The 12,864-nt window shown below is 35.0% G+C and overlaps 1 protein-coding gene across 1 annotated transcript in view; it reads right to left on the bottom strand.

The window, feature by feature from the left end:
• Positions 1-343: 343 nt before the first annotated feature.
• The window catches only part of LOC117173266 (protein O-mannosyl-transferase TMTC1-like), a 1,004,108-nt gene continuing 991,587 nt past the window's right edge, over positions 344-12,864 (bottom strand). Inside the window, exon 15 of the mRNA XM_033361737.1 lies at positions 344-3,619. Within this exon, the coding sequence (XP_033217628.1) occupies positions 3,434-3,619 (186 nt within the window). The 3' untranslated portion in view covers positions 344-3,433. The remainder of the gene's footprint in view (positions 3,620-12,864) is intronic.

The raw sequence follows: 12,864 nt of genomic DNA, 5'->3' as shown, positions 1-12,864 counted from the left end.
AAATGCATAATGAAATTATCTGGGGCCTGAAAGCAATTAGTTACGCTCATTACTCAGTTCTTGAATATTAGGAAATTTTTTGAGTTGCGCACTATTTTTTAACGTCAAAAAATGAGGCTTTAAACATGGAATACAGAGACAGAATCAAAGAATTAGATAACATAGAATGTTGAGGGTAGACAAGAAATACTTAAACTGAATTTCACTCGAAAGGCTTCAATTTATCGACTTGGACATTTCGGAACAATAGTGAGGCGAGGGAAATCACAGTAATTGATTAGAGTTAACAGGCGTGTATAGAGATTATTCGTACAGGTGGATAAAATAATGGAGCTACTGTGGATGTCGTATATAAACATACACTTTATTATCATAATACATAGTAATTGCTGCATTCACAGTGAGTATGGTGCAATAACGTATCATAATTAAATATACAAACTGGTCTATATCGCGTGATATCCTAGATGTTAATTAAGTTCTGAGTAATCATGACGGGTAGAGTTTGCGGTTGGTCAAAAATGATGGTCTCAATATGCATGTCAGTGAAATATGAAATCGCAGTTTTAGCTTCAATACATTTTTAATATTTCCAAAATATTCTTGAAATTATGAACATCCTCTTTCGATTTTACAAAGGTTCTTTTCGCTCGTAAAATATGATTGAGTTCACTTATCTTGGATAAAAAGTCTGACAAACAGGAAGTTTTTTAATAGAAAATTAATAGTTTTTGACCTCTTATATCTACAGATTTCAGGTAATGCAATCAGTTATTCATAGAAAATAGGATTCCAAAATTTTACAATATTTTGATATAAACCAGGCTAAACTCATCAGCTCTTAAATCACTCAAGGCTTGATTACTCAAGGCTCAATTTAACAAGAAAATAACAACTTCTCTGTCCAGAAATATTTGATCGGAAAACGATTACGAAATTTCAATTAAGCATCGCAAATTCGATGTATTTTGTTTACAATTATTTACATTGGTCTTCCATCCAAATCCGACGGCGTTGCGCTTTTGGTTGTAATTTTTTATTTGAAACAATAATACTAGAACTTCACATAACAAAACCGAAAGCTCTAATTTGGTGCTAGAGTTCGACCAAGCATGAAGAATCACATGACAAAATATTAACAATTATGCAACTCTTTTAAATGCTACATATAGTGTAAAAACATCAATTATAATTGAACTGGGTGTACTAAAACTACCAGATTGTGAGACCGAAACAATTAAGTTCTAAAAAGCGTGATTTTCATGCCTAGAGTTGAATTTCAAGAGAGTAAATCGCTTCTGACGTCCTCGTGGTTTTCTTCGTGCCTCAGCCATTAATTTTACTCACGCAAATACCTTCTTCACCGAGATTGCATTTAGCCACCCGGTTAATGCAGTTTGAGCGCGTCTCAGCGAGTCAAGTCATTTACTATCCTTCACCCACCCCTAACTCGGCAGTTCCTTTTTGTGGATACTGTTAGACAATATATGTACGTGGTCGTAAAACCAATAACAAAGCAATAAAATCCTACCTTAAATTATGTGAAATAATTTTGATGTAAATTTTGCGAAACTGTTACAACATTTACTCAAAGAACGCGAATAAAGCATCACTATTGTGTATTTATAGCTTTGTATTAACCCAGAAGAAACATTCAAATTCAGAGTTACCCCTCAACCTAAATTCATATACTAACTTTAAAAAAACTTTCACAGTTAAAAAAAATCCATATAAACAGATTATATAAATGATACCTGTTTTTAAATTCCGTCAAAATAATGGAACTTTAACAAAATTGTCAACCTTTCCAGCCCAGTGATCACTCTGAATTTATATCAAGAAATTCAATTTTTATGTTACGTTTTTTTTTTAAACCAGCGGAGCGTAATTGTTTTTTGTCGACGGGATGACAATTTTTGATCTACATAGTCTATGAACCAGAATTGTTTCAATTTTTCTCTGTTAAAAACTTTGTCTCTCACTCTGCTGAAATTTGAACCCTGATATTTCAGATTGTCGGTCTTGTACAACAAAAAACATTTATATATAGGTACTTGAGATTTTAGTGAAGCAAAAGCGAAACGTCGTAGGGCGAAGCTCGTCGAATTCAAACAGTCGTTTCCATTCATAAAAATGTTTAATTTGTACAATTATGAAACCCACTTAATGGACAATCATACTTGCTGCGTAACGGTTTTATAACTGGTACATACATAACCTTTACCTTTACTGAGCAATTCTTTGTATTTCATTCGCTACGTGCTCACAAAATTGGCACCGTGTTATAATTCATTTACAATTACAGAATTAATATAAATAATAAATAACACTCAAAGAACAATCTAAGGAGAAAAATCTTAATTCTAAATCTTACGACTATCTTTACCTCGCTGTTATCCATTCTGTATGCTCGTCATGAGAAAAATAAAGTTCAAATACAGATATATTAGCCTCTGCTGTTAGTCCGTAGGAAAAAATATATTTACAAACGTGAAATTTTCTCACGGTTCCCCTTACCGTTAATTCATCAATTCTCGCGCACACGAGGTTCACGATTACCGAACAAGGATTGGACGATGGGCTTCTGAGCCTTTAGGGTAACATTCTTTGAAAGTTATATCACAATTTTGAACATTTTTTAAAGGGTTATCTAACATTTGCCGAAGATTTAATTCACTTTAGTGTAAGTGTTCTGCAATCTTTGGTGATTTTCTTTGATCCAATAATAAGCAACTTTTTTTATTTCTGATGTAACTTGTAAATTCTTTGTTGCACGATTATCTGATATAAGAGTAAACGTCTAAAAGCTCTTTTCTTCAATTTGATAGATTTTTTGAAATTCCAAATTTTATGATGCCTTAACTTTCTAGGAAATTCCCTGGGTTAGCATAATGTAACATCAATATAACATCAGTGTTGCTGACGATTTCTTTATTCGATTTTTACATTTTTTTGCTCAATTATCTATACTATCTTCTCAAATTCTAAATGAAATACTTTTAAGAAGAGGGTTTATCCTATTTTTAACATCCTTTAATATTGAACTTGTCAATTACTTTTCGCAAGATTTTCGGCTCGAAAGAATCTTCCAAAATCAAAGAAAAAAGTTTTCTTGAATTCTTATCTCTTCTATACCACACGGTATTACTTTTGTATTAAAAATTGGGTATGTCCTCCTCTTAAAGTGAAGACCAATTTTCGGACGAAATTGATGTCACCTCGCTTGTTTAAGAAATTAGAGTAATATGACCACATGAGTTTTTTAGATGTTTTAAATGTATATGGATTAAGATTTTTAATAAAGATTATATTTATCACAAAACTTGTTGAATCAGTAGGGAAAGATGTTTAAGCTATAGTACTGATCTTCAAAGAATCGTTTGGTAATGTCAGTGCTTGGAATTTAGACGTCAAACTCGTTAGAGGGTGGAAACTACAGAGTTTCAAGGAGATTTTGCACGAGCAGAGCAGGAGCGGTGACCCGTGGTTTCCCCTTTCGTGGCTGTCGACAGGTTCGTACATTACACCGCGGCGCCCTTTCCAACTGTTCTGATTTGTTGCTGTCCTGCTCTAGTTGGACTGAAACGCTAGCCACGCGTGGCGACGAACAACCAGAATCCTTAAACAAAATAACAGAAAAACATATTAGATAAAATGTAGGACGTGATAATCGAAAATTAATTTTTTAGAGTAACTGCAAGCCTACGAATTTTGATTAGGACCAGGTAATAAAAATCCTTCTGTGCTTACGCAGAATGTCTCATAATGCAGACTTAGACAATTTTTTATTGCAAATTCATTAAAAACTTTAGGTTTTCACTAAAAAATTAGGATCATGCTACAATCCATTGAAAGGAATAAGAAACTTATCTTTAACTTTGAATGGTAAGTTATCATTCATTGACATAAACGAAATGTGATTCCGGAGTAGAATTTTAGAGAATTTTCGATTTTTTCTATAAAGTTCCATTTTCTATTTGTATTTCAGTAAATTATCAAATCTGAGAATTTATTTCTTATTTTATTTTTAAATTATAGAATATTAACATTGATTTCTGATAGAGGAATGACTAATAATAAAAATTGATGTAATATCTTCATTTAGTAGTAAGTAACTGATATACAGAGAAATTTTCCGGAGAAATTGATATAACAACTCAACAATATTCATTTCATAACATGCTCATCGAAAGTTTGACCTTCGTTTCCTCTTCAGCGCGTCGAAAGTTCTGTTTATAACCCTAGACTAGAAAGTTGAAACAAGCGACTGCGAATTACTCAAGAGGCAACGAAGGTTGAACTTTCGATTCGCTTGTTATGAAAAATATCGTACAGAGCTTATCTATACATAATTATATTTTATACCTTTTAAAATTAAATGGTATCTAAACCTTGAAAATTGAGTAGTGTACGAATTTCAAATGTATTAAATTAAACAATTCAATCTTACTTTTTGAAATTAAAATGTTTGAAGCTGAAATTTTAAAACTTAAATGTTTTTAATGTCGCAATATTTGAGAATACCAACTTTAAATATTTTATAAGTTAGAAATTTTCCTAAGTAAATTTCATTAACAATGGATTGAATTGGATTGAATGAAACGAAAGACAGAATAGAAATCACATTGAAGGTTAAACTCTTTTTCGATAAGAAAAATCTTTATCTTAAATCAGTAGGATTCTATTCTTAAATGTATGCATACGAGAAATTGTTTCCCGTTCGTGATTACGCACTTGTAAATTAAAACATAAAAAAACATTTGATCGAGCTATAAGGCAGATAATAAAGGGAAAAGGACTAAGGACTTGTACATCTCGAGGTATACTTAATCAGAATTATGACTACCTGACTGAAGGTTTTTATTACCAATTTAAAAGCCTCGTTAAAAAAGGTTCTGCGACATTAAGGGGATGAAGCCGTTAATAGGGTGACGTAAATCATCTCACTCCAGACTTCGCGTTTATAATATGAAATCTGAATATATCTACTAGTCGATAAAAAATTTCATTACATTGAAAACTAGTACTGATGAAAATATATCTTGAGTTCATATTTTCATAATCCCATTTAAAATATCTGTTCTCTTACAATCAAGCAGTGAAGTTTTGACTGGTTGAATAAGTATTTTGAGTTTTCTCACCCGTGAAACACTGATTTTCCAATTTTGACTAGGTGAACTGGTAAGTGACTTAACTAAAACCGTAACCGAAACCATGGCATGAACCTCCAGTCACCTCCTATGCGTATGTCGCGTGTTCGGCGTTTGCATTTTGCACGAGTGAAAACAAACTTAATTGTGTATAGGTGTTTGTTTTCGAAATATTTGGGACCTGGTAGCAATAATCAGGGGATATTATGTCTTTCTTTTGAAAGTGGGGAGGCTCCAAGGCAAACTTTGTTCGGCACGAGGCATTGATGGAATGACGGGCGTTCCGATAGTTAGACTAAATATATTAGAATCTCATAGATTTTAATTCACCCCCCATTTATTCTTGTGAGAGAAATGTGCTGTTTTTCAAAGATATTTGTGCAAAGGGTAGTATAAAAGCGATGAAAGATAAGTTTCATACATGAGCAGGTGATAGACGAAAACTCGTACGTCTGGCTACTGGTACTGTGTAACCAGTGAAACGCACTGATTAATACAGGACGCACTTCTGGTTGCTTCAACCAGTGTAATTTCACTAGTTGATTTTTAAGGAGTTTATAATGCAAAAAATAAAACAAGGCATATTTGTACCACACAGAGCTTATTTTTATTATTACAACAAACCTCAGTGAAAAAAGACGAACTTTGATGTTGAAAACCATTTACATTAAATTTCACCATTCCCACCCAGGTAAAAATTCCTACGATATATTTAACTTCACATATCTCGTTAACTGTAAGAGATAGACAAAAATGGATGTCATTGTTTGCTTTTTCGTACTCCTAATACTATATTAATAGATATTAGCCGGTACATTTCCTACTTTTTCTTCTGAGTGAATTTTAATACCCCTCAAAAATTCTCCACGCATAACAATTTTTCACTTCAAAAAATTTCATTGATCAGTATCTTATATTTGTTGCTTGAATTTGAAAATTCAAATTCTGGAAAATTTAATAAACAATGTTCTAAAAGTTGGAAAATTCTAGTGAATTTTTTATATCTGAGGTTATTGCTAGTAAATACTCGTATAAAATGAAAAACTTAAATAAAATTTGTTGCTTAAATTAGAAGTTGTGGAACATTCATTCACTAGTAGTGTTCACTAGTAATAACTATGTATATCAAAAATTTTCAGATTTTAAAAACTAATAGAAAACATTTTTCAATTTTCAAACATTTGGAATCTCAAATGTATAGAACGAGCAGAAGATTCTACCTGATCAACAAAAGGTTTCACTGGTAAAAGATTGGTAAGAGTAAGAAAATTTTCGACGCCCAAGAATACTGCCCTTATGTTATCAACCGCGCATGCCTGAGCATAGCCTCTCTTTTAGTTACTCGGTCCCCGCATCACTAGAATGCCGAGGACTGAAATTCTAGGAACGAATTGAATTTGAGTTCCTCAAATAGAGTTTCCAAAGTACACTAAACTCTCGCTTTCTGTCAAGTGTCGGGGGTTGCCTTCGAATGGCCTTGAACTGATTTCGGAGGGATAGAAACGTAAACAGTAAGGGTTGCCTGACTCGTGTCTGATTGGAATATATATATACATACATATATATATATATATATATATATATATAGAATGTCAAAAGCGCTCTCGCCCAGCTCCCCTGAGAAACTGCGAGAGGCAGCCGTTCCAGTAAGGCTGAGAACGGGGTGACTGAAAACGAGAAATTGATGTACTTAGGAGTCCGTAGCTTCGGGGGGGAACTATTATTGGGATCTGAAGTCTTGAGCAGCACTTGCGAAAAAATAAGGATGGCGGTCCTAATTTAGATATCTCAAAATAAAAACACGTGCTACTGTGTATTACATAGTTTGTTACCTTTTTTAAACTCAGTTGGTTTGTAAAAACCGTTATGAATACGTAAAGATATTTGCTTGTCATCTGGTTATGATATATTCCGCTTGACTTTAGATAATAAATAATTTATGTGGATTCCTGAATTTAAAATATATTTTTTGAGATGAGCATAAGCTCTTTTGATCTACAGAACTCATTTTATCATTTTTTTATGTATGAGGTTTCAAATTTACTACATGTATTCTGCATTGTCCTCTATTTTATGTAAATTATTAATGAACAATATTCTTTGACAAATTCCTAATGAATTTGTGTTAAGAGAAGAAAGGTCACCTAATGTCAAACGAATTTCACCACAAACATGTTTAAAGCAAACAAGTTTAGATTTTCATAATTTTGCTCAAACAAATCGGCTTTACAAACAAAGAAAAGTATCTTTGGCCATCGTAGTGCGTTTATGTGAAAATCTTTTAGTTCCGTGGGCTACATTTTTCCGACGGTGGAGGAGAAAAGATTGAAATGGGGGGTTTGGCATGAGGCACATGGTAAAGAAGTGAAGGCGCAGGTAGATGGATTATAACAAATGGAATTGGGGTAATAAGTGTGAGGTGGAAAGGGGAGAAGTGATGTTTTTGATAAATAACAAGAGGAAGGGGGGGCAGTGCTGATGCATGGAACATGGGGAATTGAAAGGAATGACGATGTGTTAAGGGCAAGGGAGAGTGAAAGGAGAAGATAGTATGGGGAAAAATCTGAAGGAGAGTAGAGGATACGGATAGGTAAAAGGGTAAGGGGTTCTATGAATGACCAGACTTTCCACGGTGTGCACCCCAAACGAGCACAAGTTACCTAGGATCCTTCGCCTTCAAGTGGGATCCTTACCCCTCATACCTGTCGTTCACTTAATATTTGAAAAAAAACGGATGAAAGCTATTTGGAAATCATTTTTTGTTAATTTATGGGCTTTCACGAATCCAGCAGTACGTCATTTCTCATCGACAGACAAAAATTAGATTCCAACAAAACAAGATATGAAAAAGTCCTTGAGTACAAGTATTCCAATGGTTAAGAATACATCTTCAAATAAGCTGAACATATCAAAGTTGATTCATTCATTCGCAATAATGACAATAATAAGAATGTAACTAAAAATAAAAGCATTAGGTTTTAGTGGAGGACGGTAGAATTAGGGTTAACTCAAATTTCAACTCTACTCTCTAAGCGTCTTTTATAGGCACCCCTATTGTTGATGTTCTCAAATAGTACGAAAATCCAAAAGAAGACGCGGAAAAGGGTTGGGATTAGGGATCAATATCTTAAATTTCACTTTATTGACATTTATATATATATATTTAATTACGATATTTATATATTTAATAATTTACATGAGGTTTTAAATCCTGCAAAAAGAGACCTCTGAACTCTCTGATGCCTAATGTTTTGCGCTGACGCTCCCTTGATCAAATTCAGTAGTTTACTACTTAGAAATTGTGCGAAATTGAAGATCCAAATGTATAATAATTACTTCTGCTTCAATTCAATAATTAGAATGGCTCGTAAAATTTTTGCAAATTGGATGAGCTCACAGAAAAAATAATATAAGCTTGCTGACTATTTATAGATACCAGCAGGTTACTTCACTCTTTGAACAAAAAAAAGTGCATTATATCTTTACTTATGAAACCGTCACACCTTATGACCTGGATATTTCGTTTTCTGAAACTTATTAAAATGTTGCTTTCATAAATTGAGAAACAATTTTTGTCAAACTTCAGACAGTCGCGATAAAGAAATGTTCAAAACCATCTCATGTTAGTAGTGCAGCAATTCAGGTTGATCGCAATAAAAAGACAGTTTTTATAAAACAACAATTTCGCACACCCTCAGAATATAAATGTTCAAAATTCATTATCAAGGGGATTTTTTGGTTGCTTGGTGCATCCACATTGAATCAATTTTAATAATTTAACCTTTCGATGGCACACTTCCCGACGCGTAACATAGCCAGCATACTGGGGCTTTTCGACCCCAAGCGAAAAAGGCTTCCCACAATAAGCCAATTTATTATTTTAAGTAGCTGAATTTCTTTCACGTTCTTGGATAGTAACTTTCGAGAATTATGTGGATTATTTGACTCAAAATTTACTTTAAATATGCAAAACAGATGTAAGAAGTTAAAGAATAGCAAAAACGACATTTTTGTGGGGAGGGTGGGGGAGGGGTACCCCCTAAGTAGTATAGCCATTTAAGTACCATTTTTAAACAAATTTTCATGAATTTTCATATTTGGGGTCTTTTCAACCTGAATTGCATACAGTAGGTAGGAATCTAAACAAAAACTATAACGTCAAACTGAATTAAAGACCTGAAAAATAAGTTATCAAAATTTTCATTTTGGAACTTTCGTTTGGCGCCAGAGAAGAATAAAAATATAAGAGTACTGCAAAATATTTTCTATATTCTTCTAGGAAAAATGTATAATATTCATGAGATTTAAATGTACAAATAAAATTTCTTCGAAAAGTGCAGAAAAGAATTTTGTAAGTCCTATTTGGAATGTATACTTAATTGTGTAATGTGATAACGAATCAATTTCAAAGATGGCGCTCCTCAGTTATTTCAGATTTTATCGTCGCCCACGTATAGAAAAAGTTGCAGAAAGCCCTTGGGGTACGTTGGTCGTACAAGGAGTTAAAAAGTGCCGGCGGCAAGTCGAACAGCGACCGCCATCAATCGGAAGCAATCTTCGAAACTTCTTCGTGCTGCGTGCTATGAAGTTTTCACGTCTCTAAACTAGCACACCTGCCGATTTACGGTCAAAAACTTATGACATCACCCTATCAGCCTTCCGTTATTGACGAAGACTCGCTTCTAGCTTTTCACATCCTTTTCCCTTTCGTTAGAATTTTATTTATTGTCTTTTCTATTTTTTACTATTATTTCCCATCACGATTTTACTATTTTACTATTTTGTATTTTGTTATGCAGCTTCTTTCTAAACTCTATATCGGAAATAATATATATGGACAATTGGCCAAGGATGGTCCCAAACGAATTAACTTTCAAGCGGAGGTGTGAAAACCGTGCGGAAAGCACGAACAACAATGACAACACCGAACATAGTTGTAGTAAGAGCATAAGAGCGTAAGACGTCTACTCTACCACAGCCAGAACAAGCCGACAACAAAGAAAGAGAGGCAACATTAGGACCAGTCGCGAGCGGGCATCCGATAGAGGAAGAGCGATGCTTCATGACCCGGCGAAACATCAACACTCAGGTTTCTCTCAAGCCTAAAGATTAGGCTGAGGTGTATGACGAGCTTCGTAGACATTTTTCCGAAGAATCCGACCACTGGACTGTCAATTGTTGTGTGTATAATGCAGCGAGAGCTTTGGCCGATGCGAAACGTAAAACAAAAACGAAGATTGATCATAAGACCAGAAGACGAATGCATCAACTTGATATAAAGATAGGCTGGGCAAGACAGTATACGTCCCGCATTCAGTATGTGATTGACTACATCAATTCTGGCAGGAATTTTATCCTTTTTCTGAATCATCATCCAAAAAAGTTAATTGAGAAACATATTGCAATTAGAGTTCAATGAATCAAAAACAAAGAGATTAATAATTTGCTTGTAGATAATCAAAAAGAGTTAAAGGAATATAGTTCGCTTAATACTTTTGTTCTTCCATTTTTTGGACCCATTTTTGAAACTATTGAACTTATGTTACGAAAATTAAAAATTCATACTATTTTCCGCATTCCATTTGAAATGGATTTGGTGATAAATTTTGCAAAGAACCTTTAGATAATTTTGAAAAGGGTGGTGTTGTCTATAAGATCACTTGCAAGATCTGTAAGGTGAATTACGTGGGACAGACTAGCAGACTTCTGAATACTAGGACAGAGGAACACAAAAGTGATGTTCGTTTAGGACGCTGTTATAAGATTGTTCTTGCCAGAGATACAAAGGAATTTGTTGATGTTGACCATGAGTTGGACTGGGATAATGTTCAAATTTTACATAGTGAAAGTAATGAGAGAAAGAGGGAATTCGTGGAAATGCATTATATTAAAAAACAAAAAAAGCTATCTATTAATTTAAAAACCGATTTGGATAAGCTGAACAAAAAACATGCTAATACGATTAATTACATTTAACATGGCAGTTTCATGAATTCTGTTTTTCTTTTACTTTCTGCATTTCTGATGTAATTGTGACAGATATTTGTATTATGTTTACAACAGATTGAAGGTTTAACCGCACATCATGACATGCATAGAGAGATTAATGCCGTTACGGAAAACCAGATCTACTATCTCATCTGAAAAAAATTGTGTTACAATTAATAAAGTCACCTTTCAGAGAGTTTCTTTTAGGGCGACACCATGAGCTCACTCCTCTTTTGCCTCTCATTATTGCCACTGTATCTAGCACTTCGCTATTCTGACAAGTAGTTTTGCGGTAAGCCTGCAGATCGAAATTACAAGGGCACTTATGTGTTGTACATTGATCCTAAGGAAATAGGAATGGAATTTGGGTTAGACGAATGCGCCAAGGCTTATTTAGAGCAAGAAAAACCTAATGGCATCCCTGAAGACCCTGAGCTCGTCGATAAAAGCACTATACCACACATTTCTGGGCGTGCCACAGAGCCGCAGTCAGGATGTAACATCTATAAAGGATACTCTACAAAGTAGATACAAACGTCTCAGCCAGCAGATTTGGTCTTCCGAACTGTCGGCGAGAAACAAAGTATCTGCAACAAACATGCTTGCCGTCCTGGTAGTACTCTTTTTATTTTGAATGGTGCCACGACCGAAGAACCAGCTCCGATCCCTTGATATCGGGACACAAAAGGTTATGCACATGAACAAAAGCATGCATCTTAAGCCTTCTGTTACGCGACTCTACATCTCACGTCGTCAAGGAGGTCGCGAAATATTGAATCTTGAATGTCTTCACAGCAGAAATATTTTTGGTACAGCACATAGAGTCGCAAATGGAAGAGCCCCTCTTCTTAAAATGGTCAGTAAGCACGAAAAAGTGGGAAAGGAGCGTTTCTGTACAGAGCAGCGGAGGATCGTGCCTTCCTTAAATCATCGGGATTGAAAAATGGCACGGAGGGTCTCATTTTGGTATGTCAAGACAGTGTAATATCCACCTTAACATGCCTTTCCTACATTTTTAACCAAGACATTCCCGGTGATAGCTGCAGGGCGTGCCATTCACACTCCGAGCATTGAGTATATATACTATTTAGTTGTCCAACTCATGCGGGAACAACCTACATCCAGATGCGCAATGCAGCACTAAGAGTGCTTTATTACTATCTCTGTCACTCTCACAACATTAACCTTAATATCGCTCCTCTAAATTCTCCTAGGGAAATCGAGTTAATTGTCGAGAATAAAAAGTTCCGTATATACTTGAAATTTATATTCATAACAATTCTTCTGTTGCACAATCGAGGCCTGACATGGCTCTTCTTGACTTCGAGAAGCGAGCCATGTCAGTTATCGAATTTTCGGCACCAGCTGACAAAAACATCAAAGGAATATTCTGTGAAACTAATCGTCCTTATCATCGGCGCTCTTGGAGGTGCCAAGCTTTCACTGGTTAATAGCCTCGAAAGCATCCCTGCGTGTCAACAATATGCTAAAAAACTTGCGGGAAAAATGCAGAAGGCGGTCGTCCTTCGATCGCCCCGTGTTCTGAGGGTGCACGAGACTTTTGCCAGTTCGTCGTATCGATTCCGCTATAGACTGTAGCCAGCTATCTCAAGTCGTGAGACGTAGTTATGGCTGAAATTTTACCGTGACTTTGCTACGAGCGGGTGCAGTTTTTCAGATTAGTACCCGCTCCCGGCGAAACCCTGCGGTTGTCCTCATGACAAAA

The sequence above is a fragment of the Belonocnema kinseyi genome, chromosome 5 (genome assembly GCF_010883055.1).
Source record: "Belonocnema kinseyi isolate 2016_QV_RU_SX_M_011 chromosome 5, B_treatae_v1, whole genome shotgun sequence".
In the NCBI taxonomy this organism is placed as follows: Eukaryota; Metazoa; Arthropoda; class Insecta; order Hymenoptera; family Cynipidae; genus Belonocnema; species Belonocnema kinseyi.
This window is presented reverse-complemented; position numbering and strand designations above follow the sequence as displayed.